The sequence below is a fragment of the Mercenaria mercenaria genome, chromosome 15, assembly GCF_021730395.1.
Source record: "Mercenaria mercenaria strain notata chromosome 15, MADL_Memer_1, whole genome shotgun sequence".
NCBI lineage: Eukaryota > Metazoa > Mollusca > Bivalvia > Venerida > Veneridae > Mercenaria > Mercenaria mercenaria.
In genome coordinates, this window is record NC_069375.1 from 4,103,323 (window position 1) to 4,119,329 (window position 16,007).

General features: G+C 33.9%; 1 protein-coding gene across 1 annotated transcript in view; it reads left to right on the forward strand.

Moving 5' to 3' along the window:
- LOC123543299 (sodium/glucose cotransporter 4-like) overlaps positions 1-10,777 on the forward strand; it is a 51,388-nt gene extending 40,611 nt beyond the window's left edge. The window contains exons 12-17 of the mRNA XM_045329409.2: positions 1,596-1,761; positions 3,518-3,739; positions 6,779-6,938; positions 7,627-7,770; positions 8,339-8,415; positions 8,772-10,777. Of these exons, the coding sequence (XP_045185344.2) occupies positions 1,596-1,761; positions 3,518-3,739; positions 6,779-6,938; positions 7,627-7,770; positions 8,339-8,415; positions 8,772-8,888 (886 nt within the window). The 3' untranslated portion in view covers positions 8,889-10,777. The remainder of the gene's footprint in view (positions 1-1,595; positions 1,762-3,517; positions 3,740-6,778; positions 6,939-7,626; positions 7,771-8,338; positions 8,416-8,771) is intronic.
- Positions 10,778-16,007: the final 5,230 nt, after the last annotated feature.

The window sequence follows — 16,007 nt, forward strand, 5'->3', positions numbered from 1 at the left end:
GATAATATTTATTACGCTTACGGTAGTTGGGCTTTTAACTCATTTATAACAGAAATAGAAAATAATTATAATGACTTTTGACATTGCGTCTCGTTTATCGCGAAGACAGAACAGTTCGTTCCGACTTACACATTTTTAATTCTGCATACTTCGCTTAGCCCTCGTCTATTCGAAATAAAAACAGATAAGCAAAATGTACATATCCGACCGTACACATATCTGTTAACCTTATCAATTGTGTTTATATGTTTTTGCAGTCATTCAGTAGTCTCTATGTAATCGCTCTTGTGTGCAAACACTTGAGTCTGAAAGCTCCTTGTTTGAGCCCGCAGATTAAGTAGCTGGAAAATAGAGGGGAAAAGTAATCGACAATGAAAAAGTTCACCTTAATTCACCGGTGGCTAAACCCACGGTAAGGGCGCCGTATATAAATAATTTGATATCGCCCAAAGGTCTGTTTTACAGTTTCCAAGCATTATTTGTTTTTATCAAAGGTATCACTCTTTTTAATTGTTTTATTGAATTGAATGCTAAACTGATCGGTCACGGTTATTGTTATTTTCAATATGATATATATTAATAAATAACACATACAAATTAATTATGGATTTTGTGCTATTAATAGTATATTGATAGTATTATTAACATGCTTGGCGTCTGTCTATTCTTCGCATTTGAAGGAAGATATTGTGATTGTTCGTCGTCTGTCTGTATGTATGTGTCTTTCAGAAACGGCCTTGGTCTTAGTGATCAGTACTTTTACATTAGTTAAATAACTTTCCCATCCAACAGATGTTCGACATGGTACCCGAACCGAACCAGGGAAGAACCATGGTTAACCTATTGTAAGCGAGAATGGTAACTACTGTATAAATAAAACTTCCCAAAAACCTTACGGATATTATTTATTTATTTTTTATTTTATTTTTTTTTCATATTATTTTGTTAAATATCCATAATTCTACCCGTTTATCTAGAGGGGATGTAATATTTACCCCTGCCTGTTCTTCCGTCAGTCGCACAAAGTGCAGTACCTTTCAGACAATAAGCTTTTTGTTATGAACTTAGGTGAATACGGCAACAGTCCAAATTATGACAAGTGGCAGAGTTGGATCCCGCGATAACTTTAAATGTACAAGATATTGTTTCAGGGATGATGATTGATTTCAAGATAGAAAATATGCATGTCATTTTTTTTTATAACAACACATGCGCATGGGTGACTGTTCGAAATCCAATGACTACTGTTTACTGTCTGTCTTATGTTCGTTTATTGGCCTCTACTTTGTTGTCGGAATGTCACAGGTTTTGTCTGAAGCTTCTTAACCTTAAGCTTTCTTGATAAATCGTGCTGATCATCTATGTAAGTATAAACGTTTTTATTTATTTTGTTTTAAATTATACGACATATCATACTCAGAAATACGAAATAGAAATAATACAGTTTGCTGTTCTAATGAAATATCTTCTCCAATATCCTTAATTGGAAGATCTTCGACTCTCGTCCATGGTCTAGTACTTCTTACAGCGTGCAAATTTACAGTTAATTAATGCTATCAATAAAAACACGTTTAATCATATTTTATTCATTGTAGGGTGTTTGTGATTGTGCTAGTCGTGATCAGTATTATATGGATCCCGGTACTGCGCCACGGCAGTACACAGTTGTACGTGTATATACAGGAAGTATCGAGCTTCCTTCAGCCACCTATATGTTGTATCTTTATATTGGCACTGTTCTGGCCAAGACTTAATGAGAAGGTAAGGATCACATTTTTGTTTGTCACAAACTGTTTAGGTTTTATTCAAAATCATTGCAAGTACATTGCAAGTATTGCAGTAGTGAAAATAATCCCCAAACGCAAACCCAGTACGCGGACGCGCACACGATCAACACACACACACACACACACAGACACACACACACACAAAGCAAACACACAAGAACAAAACAAACAAATAAAGGAACACAGTGGGGCACTACCTTGGAACGGTCAATGGCAAAACCACCACTGGGGAGCTTAAACCGGTTTATGGTGCACCTAATCTCAAGTCTTGCTTCCTAAAACTTATTAAGCGGAACTCTACCATACACGATCGCACAACCTGCATGTCAGCTTCGAGTGTTTGACATTCACTTTCTGATTTTGTAATCATGACCGTACCAGAGCTTTTTTTTAGTCCCCTACAGTTTCGGGAACTATAGGAATGCGCTTTTCCATAATTCCGTCCGTTCGCAATTTCGTGTCCGGTCCATAACTCTGTCATCCATGAAGGGATTTTAATATTACTTGGCACAAATGTTCCCCATGATAAGACGACGTGTCATGCGCAAAACCCGGACCCCTAGCACAAAGTTCAAGGTCACAGTTGGAGGTCAAAGGTCAACAGGGCTATTTTCCTGTCCGGTCCATAACTCTCCAATCCATAAAGAGATTTTAATATTACTTGGCACAAATGTACCTCATAATAAGACGATATGTCATGCACACTTTTCAGACCCCTAGCTTAAAGGTCAAGGTCACACTTAGCAGTCAAATGTTAACATGGCATGAACAGGGTCTGTTTCGTGTCCGGTTCATAACTCTGTCATTCATTAACGGATTTTAATATCACTTGGCACAAATGTTCCCCATAATGAGATGACGTGTTGTGCGCAAACTCCGGACCCTGGCTTAAAGGTCAAGGTCACAGTTGGGGGTCAAAGGTCAACAGGGAAAAGCTACTGTCCGGTCCATCACTCTGCCATCCATGAAGGGATTTTCATATTACTTGGCATAAATGTTCCTTATGATGAAGCAACATGTCATGAGCAACACCCAGACCCCAAGCTTAAAGGTCAAGGTCACACTTTGAGATCAAATGTCAGATACAAAAATGACTTTGTCCGGAGAATTTCTTCTTCATGCATGGGGGGATTTTGATGCAACTTAGCACAAATGTTCACCACCATGAGGCACCTTTGTTGTTAGAATTACGTCCCTTTGATTTACTATAAATAGATTATATTGTTACTTTTTTATTACTGGCCGTAAGGAAAAATCGAGACCACTTTTCTTTGGTACAACATGCATGTTACATTGAATTCTAGGTGTATATTTTGGCCTATCTCTACCTGGAAAAGACCTTGGTGTGGACTTATAGTAGATTTTTTTAGGATCAATTTTCCTTTGTTGTTACTATAAATAACTTATAAGATAACTGTTTTTATAATTGGCCAAAAATATTCCATATGAAAACAACTGTAGGTTTTTATAATATATGCAAATTTTAATCCATGTGTTTTGTTATAACATATAACATATTGTATATATAGAACAATATTGTTTATACATCATTGACAGATATCAGTTCATTATGTTATACTGGAGTAGAGAAAATAAGGTGCCAGTACTGAGTAGGGGACTTTGTATTGCATGGCCATACGTCATTCACTTGTTCGAGTTCAGTCTTTTGATTGATGAATAATCCGTCATGGCCGAATTTATGAAATAAAGCACACATTTTTATACTTTAGGGTGCTTTTTTCGGTCTGGTGATTGGAATGATGGTCGGCATAGCGAGATTCATAGCTGAGTATACCTATGGAAAGTTTTCATGTGGAGACGAAAAGCCGAACCCAACTCCTGCCATAATAAAGAACTTCCATTACCTGTATTTCTCTGTTTTCCTGTTTGTGCTGACGGGACTTGTGGCGATAGTCATATCTTTATTGACAAAACCCATAGACGAACGCTGTGTAAGTAATTGATATAAACAATGCTAGGGATTACAATATTTAAACGATTGAAATCAGTTAAACGACAAAATATTACTCAATATAAGTGATTAATAACCAAGAAAAATCAACAACAACACGTGTAGCGTTTGTTCATAGATAATTATTAACTTCCAACGTTTCGGCGTTAAGCCTTCATAAGGGAAGAATAACAATTAAAAACAACGGACGTGACGTCGTTAAACAACGTCGCGTAAAAAGGCGGTAAAATGTATACAAACTTTAGATCTACATTATTTACAATGTTAAATAAATTCAAAAATAACGTTTCTTTAAACGGATTTAACAAACATACCGAGTATATTGTCGGATAGTGTTTATTCAAAATTTCCTATACTTATGTATATAAAAAAAATAATATAAGTGATTAACAACTGATGTCCATAAGCAGTTATCCGTCGTTTATATGACTGAATTGTTGAAAAAGACGTTAAACCCGAACACACACACATAAGCAGTTATATGCGGTTACATGGTGTGTAAATAAATAATGAGTGATCTTTAGTGGTTAGTATCTCAGGAGCCTTTAAATATGATGTGATATTCACCAGAGGACAATATTGACCGAGGCAATAGCCAAGTTCAGTAATACATATACTCTCTTTTTTGTGAACATCACAGTCATCATATGCAATGGCCCTAGACTCTAAAATGATTTATATATCAAAGTAACGTTTTCAGACCTAAGTGTATGTACAAACATTTATAACAATATATCATGTTAATGATGTCATTAACAAGACGTTTGTATTGTTATTATATTCTCCAGATGAAGACTAAAATATTGAAACCTTAATGCGTTATGAATAGGATTTTTTTTTCTTTTTTACTCTACGTTGGAAACAGACTTATAATTCCTAGATATAGACAGCGTTTGATGAAGGAAACTCAGTATTCCTTTTAGCTCACCTGGACCATACATGACCTGAGACAGTGACGGTAAACCCAACAAAACAACAAAAATGCTACTGGTATAGGCGGAGATGTTCGTCAGTTATCGTCCATTGTCCGTCTTCAGCATTTTGAATTGAACAATTCCTCGGTTGTTTAGAATTACACCAAACTTGGCCTGTAGCATCATGGCATGTTCCTCTCTGTAGATTGTATTGAATCCCTTTTTAGGGCTATTAGAGCTAAAAGTGGAAAAAATCTTTAAATGACATCTTCTAGTGAACCGCGTGATGCATCTTCATAAAATTTGGTCAGTAGTATCATTAAAACATCATTTCCCAATTTGTTCAGTGGCATGTAGGGGTTGTTAGAACTAAAATTAGAAATTTCTTTATACGACTTTTTCCTTTTAACCGCTTGGATCTTTATTAGTCTTGATTTATAGCATTATTATTATATCTTCTCTAACATCATATAAGGAAATGTAATAATTGACAAGCGTGACTTTAATAAAATATATATATATATCACTTGAAAAATAAGACAAATAGTGTTTTATTAAAGGAATGTTGATAGTTTTAGTATCAAAAGTGACATTTAGCGTGAACATAACAAAATAAAAATCCTTCTATAATTCAATGTAAAATTTCGCCCTCCCCGCTTAGGGTGCCTTGATAAGAGGTCCAAGGCATAAGTAACAAAATAGACCAAAGAAAACATAACAAAGTAAATAAAAATGTGACGAAAATGACTTTAAATATATACAACGGAAAACACAAGAAGGAAAAATACAGACAATACCACTAAGTACAATTTAATTGGTACAAATAAAATGAAAATGTATCTGTAATAAAGGATACAAACGTATATACACAAACAGTGTTTTGGTAACTAATGTGTACACTGACAGTAGCCATTATTTATTTAAATCAGGTATTTGTTACCTGACAAATATATTTTACATATATGTAAGCATATGTGTAATTAATAAAAAATGTATGTAAAACCTTTGGAGTTTTAAGGTATACAAAAACCACAATTAAAGACGGTTAAGTTGATGAGTGAATTGAGATCACATTTAATACTGTGCAAATATGTACAATTAAATGATCAAAAGGCAACTGTTTTTCGGCGATGCCGTCTAAATTGCAAATATTGAACTCAGTTGAAATCTGTTTTATTATATAAATGCTATATAATGACTGAATCTCATTACACTGAAATGACGGTACGCTGCATACAGTTTATCTATGTGATATGACTACGGTCAAACTTTGCTTATGAAACAGAAATATTGAAATAATTACAATTGTATGTTCTGCTTGACCTTCACTTTTTTATAGGTGTGACGTCATTGTCCAAAGATTCATAAATAGCGAATATGCATTTGTTAAAACGGGATCAGTTGGCCTATTTAAGAAATAAATAAAAATAATAAATAAAAAAATCCTTTAATTGATTTTTTCTCATGTATTCTAATCAAACTTGATTTGTAGCATCTTTATTAGGCCCGCAGCCAACTTTGTTCAGCTGGGATAACCCCTTTTAGGGGCTGCTAGAGCTAAAACTAGAAATGCCTTTATAAGCGTCTCGTGAACAGCTTGGTGGATATTTGTCATACTTGGTCTGGAGCATCATTATAAGGTCCTCTTCCAAATTTATTTATATAGGAACTTGGGCCCTATTAGGGACCACTGTAGCTAAAAGTAGATATGCCTTTCTTCGCATTAACCACTAAAATGTAATGGATTTTTATCAAATTCGATGTGTAACAATATCGTAAGGTCTCCTGCTATTTTGTTACAAATGGGGATAGGGACCAATTTAGCTAAAAATATAAACACGTTTAATGACCTCTTCTCATGAACCGCTTCATGAAACTACTGCTGTAATTATTCTTCTAAGGATAAACGAAAACAAAATTGCAACCCTACGAAACCTTTGCGAAAAATTAAAAGAGAACCATTTAAATTGTTAAAGTGCGGTGTTTAGTTTTGCAATTTGAAAAATGTTAGATGAAAGATGAATGTTAGATGAAAAATTCATAAACTTCTTTCCTTATTACAATTCGCCGACCATCATTTTTAAAGATATTTCTTGTTATCATAGTTATACAGGTTAACATTCTGGAGCCGGCATAGCAGAGAGCCCAGGATGGATGTAGATGAGTGGATAAGAAGTAGTAGAAAATCTTTCAGTTCTAACAGCGATATATCATCAAGATCGTGTGAACAAGAATTACAGATGCTCAAAACGGACAAGGAAAATGGTAAGTATATAGAAGAGTTGTATATATAATACTTCATATGTGAAATATGAAAATCAATTCATAAAAAATTGCAGTATGGTCTAGTGGCATCACACATGACTCAAGCAAAGGGGTTTAAATCCCGTGTCGGGCAATGGAAATATCTGAAATGCTCTTCCACCTAACTGAGAGGCCATGACTGGATCACCTCTGAAAGAGATCTTCTCATGTATCGTAACTTTTTATTTAACACATTTAAGAATCTATACGTCTGTTTGTAAAGAGCTACAATATCCCCTGAATTTGAATCAGTCTCTATCCACATAAGATCATAGCGCCTCATAGACGTACTAGTAATTGGTAATGATTTTTCGGAAGTAAGAAGTAGAAATAGGAATTATATAACCACCGACAATTGACGTAAATGGAACAGTTGTTATATGTTTCACCACCCATATGTGGAGTTTTCTAAGTTTGAAAGAAGTTTTGACATGTTGTCATGTACGCCTGACAACACATTCCCATATCAGTCTGGGAGACTGACTGGACAGTTGTGTATGACATATAGAGAAAATTTTCATCCCACAAGTTCACAACGTGTATGAGACATTATATTCATCAGAAGTTTGTTGAAATATGCATAGATCCACCAGTACTTTTGATTTTAAAGTTCTAGACTTTGCAAAGTGAAATATTTATTTTCCGACAGATGACAAATCAGAGCAACATATCACGGAAGAATCAAAAGAACCTGCAGAAAAGCTCGTTAAACAGAATGGTATAGAACTGCATATTGTAGACCTTGATACTCTGAAAACAACAGAGATACCGGATATTCAATTTAAACACAAAGGTAACGTTGAGCTATGATTTTTTTTAAACCTTTGACAAAAGTGTCGTTTATATTTAAACTGGGTGATTAACTAGGACTACATGCAGAAACATGAAGTATGCCTGTGGTTATAAATTAACAACAGATAGCCATAATCGAGTCTAAAGTAGTGGTTGCAATTAGTTCGCATATTGTCTGTTTATTAATTATTATTCATGTTTAATTTAGTTTGTACATATTTTTTAGCTCGATTGTGATGAAAGCTTCTAGCTCATTTGAATAACTCTTCTAAAACGCTTCTTAGGAAACGCATTACTGGTTTCGTATAAGAAGGCGTGGTCGTGACCCTAGTAGTCTAGTAGGACTTGAACCCACGGCCCTAGGGTTAAGCGGCCGACAAGTTAACCACTAGACCACCGCTCCCCTGTCATGATGTTTCACACACACTCTTTATATAACATTTTAATACTCTAAAACAAATAAATCGTAGAAAAAAAGAAATGTCTTCTAAGGCTATGTGTTGTACCACTTTATTTCTTTGATATGTTGTATTTAGCTAATGCTTTTAGGAATTATAAACATTTAACAGGATCTGTAACCTGGTACCGGCGGATCGGGAACTGGTTATGTGGCCTGGAGAACATGGAGCAGATCAATCATAAACAGGTATAAGATTACTTTAATTTAGACTACACTACCACCAAAAATATAAGACCTTATATTATAATACACTGAATCCTGAGAAATGTTTAGAGTGCACCAGTATGATCGTTATAACACACTGAATCCTGAAAATCTTTAGAGTGCACCAGTATGGTCGTTATAATACACTAAATCATGTGTTATGTTACTAGACTTCACTTGTATGATTGATAAAGGTTTTAAACCAACATTCTTGTTTAAATTTGCAAATTGAAAAATCTTTTGTTGATACTTATATGGACAGGTGTAATATGACTGCACCGAATCGTTTTTGAATTGTAGAGCGGGTTCACATATTATATATTCTCGTATATTTATAGGTGGAGCGGACGGATATGCTGTGTATTGTGGAGAACAGAAGATGGAAAATTTTGTCTAATATTGCGGCTGTCGGCAGTATGGCACTGATGGTGCTGATAGCAGTTTACTTTGCGTGATGAATATTTCTTGTATGGCATCATTGGCAACGCGTATCACAAAACTCAAGTCTTTAGCTTACTTTTTGCTTGGGGCAACCGACTATTTTTAATACTTGACAAAACAAGAAAACACAGTGAAACGACGAAAGTCAGTACGAACCTAAAACGTTTTAAATTACAATTTACCAATCATAGATACGAAAATATATGTTTACGCCGTACATATCAGATGAGTACATTCTAGAAGTATGTTTTAATATGGCTTCCGGCTTTTAACAATCGTGTGATAAGAATCACTGCATGGGTGCTAATTTTATTTACTATTCTAATAAATACATGAACCCCTCTAAGATGCAATATTCTCATCTTAAAAAAACAGACCAGAAACATGCCGACGGCGTGTATATTTGTCAAGTGCATTGTTTGATGAGACGAACCTGAGAACATTGAATCGAATTCAAATACTGACACAAACTTTGATATGCTTCATACGTAGATTTTAGTGTGGGCGCGGTTTCCAAAAAGAATTGTTGCAGATTTGGTGCAATTCTACTGTAACTGAGTACCAGGACATTGTATTAAAGAAAAAGCGTTCAGGCTAAAAGTGTATTGTAAGATGCTAATTAACAAGTTCAGAGATGTTTGCCAATGAAGACATTTGACAAGATAAGCTGTGTTAAGGTAATTCAGTAAAATTGAAAACGAGCGCCCTTACGAAATATTTGCTCTCGTGATCCGTCGTCGTATCGGGGTCGTAAGGAAAACATGTGTAGCAGATATAGTTATAAGGACAATTAAGGCAGCTGACAAATTGTGTTTCCAAAGACAGTATCTCAACAGTTTGTCTCCACTCGCTTTGTCTCCACCAGGCTGCACCAGGCGACATTGCTGTGTGCTGACTGGATCGATTTTAACAATTTTCTTTTGCTAAATTTGAGTTTTGCGATCTCGCCTAATGACTATAAATTAGTAACAAGTTTAGTACATTTAATAGACTGTTTAACAAATTGTATTTTGGAATATTATTGAAGAAAATTAGGTAAACATGCCGTACAAATTTTGTTTTGATATTTGTTTTACATTTTGTAATAATGAAACATATTACATATATATGTCATTTCTAAATGAAAAAGAAATGTGCAAGAATTGCTTATAATTGTTAAAAAAATTAAGCATCCAGTTGAAATAGATAAACTATCTGATCATAAGGGACAGTGCGTGGTGAATATGCACATACCCTTTTTGTAATGTAGGTATGTGTGCACATGAAAAACACTATAATCTGTCAACTCAGCAAAGTATCAACTTTTACGTTTGTTTGTTCGTTTGTTTGTATTTTGACTTATTTATAACCGCCACCAGTAACCCGCATGGGCGACTCGAGCGGAGATTGTTAGTAGTTATAGGTGGAGGATAGTGAAAGATACAGAAGACGGTCCGCTTCCGGAAGCTTCCTTGGTACTTTAGGTGCTAGGTGTAAAGAGTTAATACCTGGAAAATCTTTTTAGTTGAAGGAGTGGGGGCTGGAACTCCCGACCCCTTGTTTCGATGTCAGACAGTGTTACCACTTGACCTCTGTGTCCACTCTTTAAACAGTTTTCTCATCTTTGAGTTTTTTTTATGAATATCATACTGTTGAAACGTCCTAATAATGCATATTTGTGCTACCTCACATTAACTTGAAATTGGTGAAGGGCGCTTGATTGGCATTCAGTCTGCCGAAGAGAAAATTAAGTGAAAAGAATGGTCTGTGAAAATGCGTTTAGCATTGTCACTGGCATTTTAAAATATTTTATATAGCAAATTTTGAATTATTGAACTTGTAATTCATCCTTTCCTAAAATTGATTTTTTGTCTCATGTTATAAACTGTCTATTCTTGATCATGTATTAAACTGATGATTCCTATTGTTAGTTGTCTGGTATTTTACCCAAGCAGTGTAAGGGGGTCTGACCGGAAAAAAGTTCGGGAATATGAGCGATATCCTGCGTTTTTTTGTTATTCAAAGATTGCGTTTTAAAGACACTAAAAGGTAAATTTATGAAGTATAATTTTGTTTTATTTCAATATTCAATAATCAAAAGCTAGAAGCAGTTCCGCAATGGCGGGGAGAGTCCGGAATTGAAGAGTTTCAAAATCATCAACTGCGTGTTTTTGTGAACGAACATCGAATCGAAACAATTAAACCGATTGTCCTTTATTGTCGATGTCAAAAAATAAAACCAAGGACAAATATCAAACAGGGAATGCCAGGTTCCAAAAAAACGCAGTCTCCCCAAGTTTTACTGTCTTGTGACTTTGGAACATGGTGGGGGTAAGAGTGAGGTTAGGTGCACCATAATCCGGTTTAAACTCCCCAGTTGTGGTTTTGCCACTGATCGTTCCAAGGCGGTGCCCCACTGTGTTCCTGTATTTGTTTGTTTTGTCCTTTTGTGTTCATTTTTGTGTATGGTGTGCAGGGGTTGTTCGTATGTGTCTTTGGGGAGGCTGCGTTTTTTGAACGTGGCTTTCCCTGTTGGATATTCTTCCTTGTTTCTTAGAGCAATGCAGCTTCGTTCACACGAGTAGGATCCAACAGGCAAACACAGAATCAGCTGGAAAATGGTATTCACGTCTGGAAAATAATTCGCATCGCATAGCTCAAACCTTTCTTGGAGAGACATTAAACTTTTAATGTCCTCATTAAGTGTTTCCATCCTGCAAGTTCTGTCTAAAATTGATTTTCCATTAGTAAGTAAGTCATGAGGGGGAAAAAAAACGATATTGAAGTTGTTTTCAACGTTTTTCATTTGACAGCCAAGCTTTTCTGACAGCAGATAGGTACTCTGTAATACGTCTGTCAGTTGTTTTAGGAAACGAAGCGTAAGATCCTGTATAACGTGGTCTAGAAAGGGGAAAAATATTCTATCATTGTATTGTCGCTGGCATTTGCACTGAACCGTTGTCGGCAATATGTCAATTTGAGAAGCTACTTTTACGGATCTATTAAACATCTATTCAAGCGATTCTGAATCGAAGACTTTCAAAATGCTTAAGGTTATTGGCTTAATTGTGCCCATGTAATAGGTCACAATCTTTTGCATGCAAATTAACCGATAGGGGTATTATGAACGTTTATTTGTCTTTTTTAGCTCACCTGTCACATTGGGTGAGCTTTAGTGCTTACAACATTTCTGATTTCGCAAAATTTTGCGGAAATCTCACGTAATTTCTACGTTTTTGTCTTTAAAATGTTTTAACTTTATTATGTCGAATTTTGTATCATGTTATCATAATGAATGATTAATAATTGACGATATGTGATCGTTTGGGTGTGATTCTGCGAATATTTAACTTATAATTTAAATTTGAAATTCTTCAATTTACGTAAAAGTCGCACGTAATTTATCTTGTATCTTCCTTCTTGTGGTTAAAGATACTATCAAATACTTGTTTGATAATGGTGATTTATAGATATCTCAATAATATTTTACATATTAAATTTCAAATAAAAAAGGTTTAAAAGAAAAACTAACAGAAACAGAATTATGCCGCAGATTTTTACGAAATTATCCCGTCTTTTTTTGCGAGTTTCCGTCACATCTAACAGAATTATTTTTCATCGGAATACTTATTGTGTGGTCTTAATAAATAGTGTTTGGAATGATTAATTCGATTGGGTTTATCTTTCAATAATTTCAATGTAAAATGAAATGCAGTTTTAAAATTTTAAAAAGTACGTTTAAGTCGTTCGTAATTTGCTATGTCTCTTCCATTTGCGGTAAAAGATACTATTGAAGTCGTGCTTGTTATTGATAGTGTTACGATTTTTATTTACATATTATTACATTTACGTATTAAAAAAAAAAAATTAAAAGAAAAAATGTCAGATACAGAAGTATGCCGCTGATTTTTACGAAACCATCCCGCATTTTTTTGCGGATTTTCCGTTGAATCTAACTTACAGAATGTTATTTTTAAAGTCTTCTTTTTTCTCGCAATATTAATCGCGTAATCATAAGGAATAAAACATGATTGAAACAATGAAGTCATTTGGAATGTTTTTTATTGTTAATTAAAATGGAAATTAAAATCAAATTTGAAATGTCTACTACAACTAACGTTGAATCGAACGAAATAATTCGAAAATTTATCAATATATATCTCTTCGATCTGCAATTAAATGTACGAGCAAATCAGTGTTTGAGTATGGTGGATTATAGATATCTAATGAAATCTTATGTGTAAATATTCAGAAAATATTTAAAAAGAAGTCTTAGAAAATATCAGATACATGTATGCCGTTATAATTCTCACGAAATCATTTCGTATATATTTGCGAAATGTCCACATAGTCTTTGAACTTTTTCCTAACGAAACAGTTTACAGTTTATTAGTACACTCGGCACATACAAATGAGATAAGAGGTATAATAATTCAATAATTACAAACATATTAACCAGGCTGCGGGTAGTATATAATACAGATTGCAAAATATAAGGTAATATAAGTTAACACTTAACAGTGGTAGAAAACAAGTTGAGCTACACTATTTCAAGTTAAAAGTTAAATTATGTGGTATGTTGCCTGCCGGGTGGTTTCTTAAAATGTTTCATAACGACATTTAAAAAATTGCCTAACTTGTAAAGAATATTTTCATCCTTTTCATTCATCAAAGAGTCAAAACTTATACAATTAATGTTTCTTAGATACCGTTCAGGAATTAGCTTTTTGCGTAACTGATTAAAATGAGTACACTTAAATAAATAGTGAAATTCATTACCTACTTCTCGTAAATTACAAACATTACAAATTCTGTCATTACGTTCTATATTTGCCCATCTTAGCTTTTCAATAGGTAGATGGTTATTACACATTCTAAAATTGACAACTGTCTGAACATAGTATGGTGATAGTGCATCAAAATAATGTTCATATTTATGTTCGGTTTTGTACATACGGTAATTTAAACATTTATTAGATTCAAAAACGTTGCTATGCCAGGGTTGCATATACTGATCTTGAAGACATTTTTCAATTTTAGCTAACAAAAGCTCTCTAGAACCATTGAAACCTTGGTTAAGCCATACATAACCTAAACCACATTCATCTAAAATAGATTTTACATATGACAACCAACTGTACATTTTGTCGTTTCTGATGTAGTCCGAATACATAAATTTATACATAAAAGACGATAGTTTATCATTATTTGTAATAACATTATACCAAAATCCAATTATCCTCTTTTTAATAGCTATACAAATAGGGTATCTACCGAGGTCACCATAAAGCATAATGTGTGGAGTACTACGTTTAACATGCAATATGTGTTTCATAAAGTCAGTACGCACTTTTTCTAACAAGTTAACATCTGAGTAACCCCAGACTTCACATCCGTAAGTCAAGATGGGTAATATAGTAGAATCAAATAGTTTCAGTTGGCAATCTATTGATAAATCTAAATTTCTTATCTTTCTATACAGGCTAAATAAACCCTTTCGTGCTTGTTCAACAATATGCTTTTTAGCTGTTGCAAAATTTCTATTTTTTGAGAAAACCACACCAAGATATTTGAATGTATCTACAACTTCAATCTGGTGATTATTAACAACAATATTTCTATTTCTATGAGATCGATCACCAAAAACCATAACCTTAGTTTTATCAAAATTAATATCTAACTTCCATAGTGTACAATATTCATTAAAAGTATGTAATACAGACGTGAGATCTTCAGAATTTGAAAAGACTACTGTGTCATCTGCGTATAGTATAATTATTAATTTTAAATACATATCTAAGTTTTCATCTGATATAGTTACACTTACGTTATTATGTTCCATCAAATAGTTTTCCAAATCATTCAAGAACAGAGAAAAAAGTATCGGTGAAAGATTTTCACCCTGACGCACACCTCTTGCACAAGGGAAAAAATTTGACAACTTATTATTAACAGAAATACATGATTTTATGCCATTATACATGTTTTTTATGATACGTAACATTTTACCATCTATATCATAGCACACTAACTTACTCCAAAGACCAATTCTCCATACAGAGTCAAAGGCCTTCTGGAAGTCAACAAAACAACAGAATAGTTTCTTATTTCTACGTTTACAGTGTGCAAGACAAAAATATGATCAAGAGTTGAATGGTTTTTCCTAAAACCAGCTTGGTTTTCGTTTAACAAATTATAAGTTTCTAGGTATTCTGATAGTCTGTTGTTCAACACAGCAGTAAATAATTTTCCAACACAACTCAGAATTGTTATAGTTCTATAATTTTGCGGGTCATCCTTTGCCCCTTTATTTTTAAAAATAGGCACAATCGATCCAACTAGCCACGATTCTGGGATTAACCCAGTATCAAATACATTGTTAAATAATTTCTGATACAATGGCATCAAGATATGACAAGATGCTTTAATATATTCATTTGATACATTATCTAAGCCACTGGCCTTACAGGACTTTAATTTGTTAACACACTTTTTTATTTCATCAACAGTAATTTCGTCATTAAGATTATGATCTATATGTACATTTGGAAAATCAGCATCAACGTGTTCATTTGCATTATCGTAACTAGCATTCAAATTTTTAAAAAAAACTCAAAAAAGGCGTCAGGGTTAGCATTAGTTTGCTTACTTTTTGTATTTAAACTATTAATATAGTTCCAATACTCCTTCGGCGACTTACTCCGCATATTTCTAATTTTTTTCCTAACCTCTTTTATGTGTTACAACAGATTTTCTTATTATAGCTTTATATTTTATTGATGACTGTAACAATTCTGTTTTAGTATCATTGTTTTTAACATAACTGTATCTGCGTTTACATCTGTGATAGTTACTCCTAGCTGCTTTGCAGTCATCATTAAACCATTTAGCAGACTGTTTCTTATTGCATTTATCCTTTGATTGGATATTACTGTATATACCAAACGTAGTGCGGGCAGAGTCAACTAAAGCATAATCAACAGAACTCACTATTTCATTAATACTAGTTTGGTCAAAATCCGCATCGTTTTCACAGAGTCTCTGCAACGCATCTTCTATAATATGCATATTAATATTATCTATAAAATCTTGTTTCTTACTATTATCCCATTTACGTATTTTCTCACTACCTGTCTCATATTGGTTAACATTTA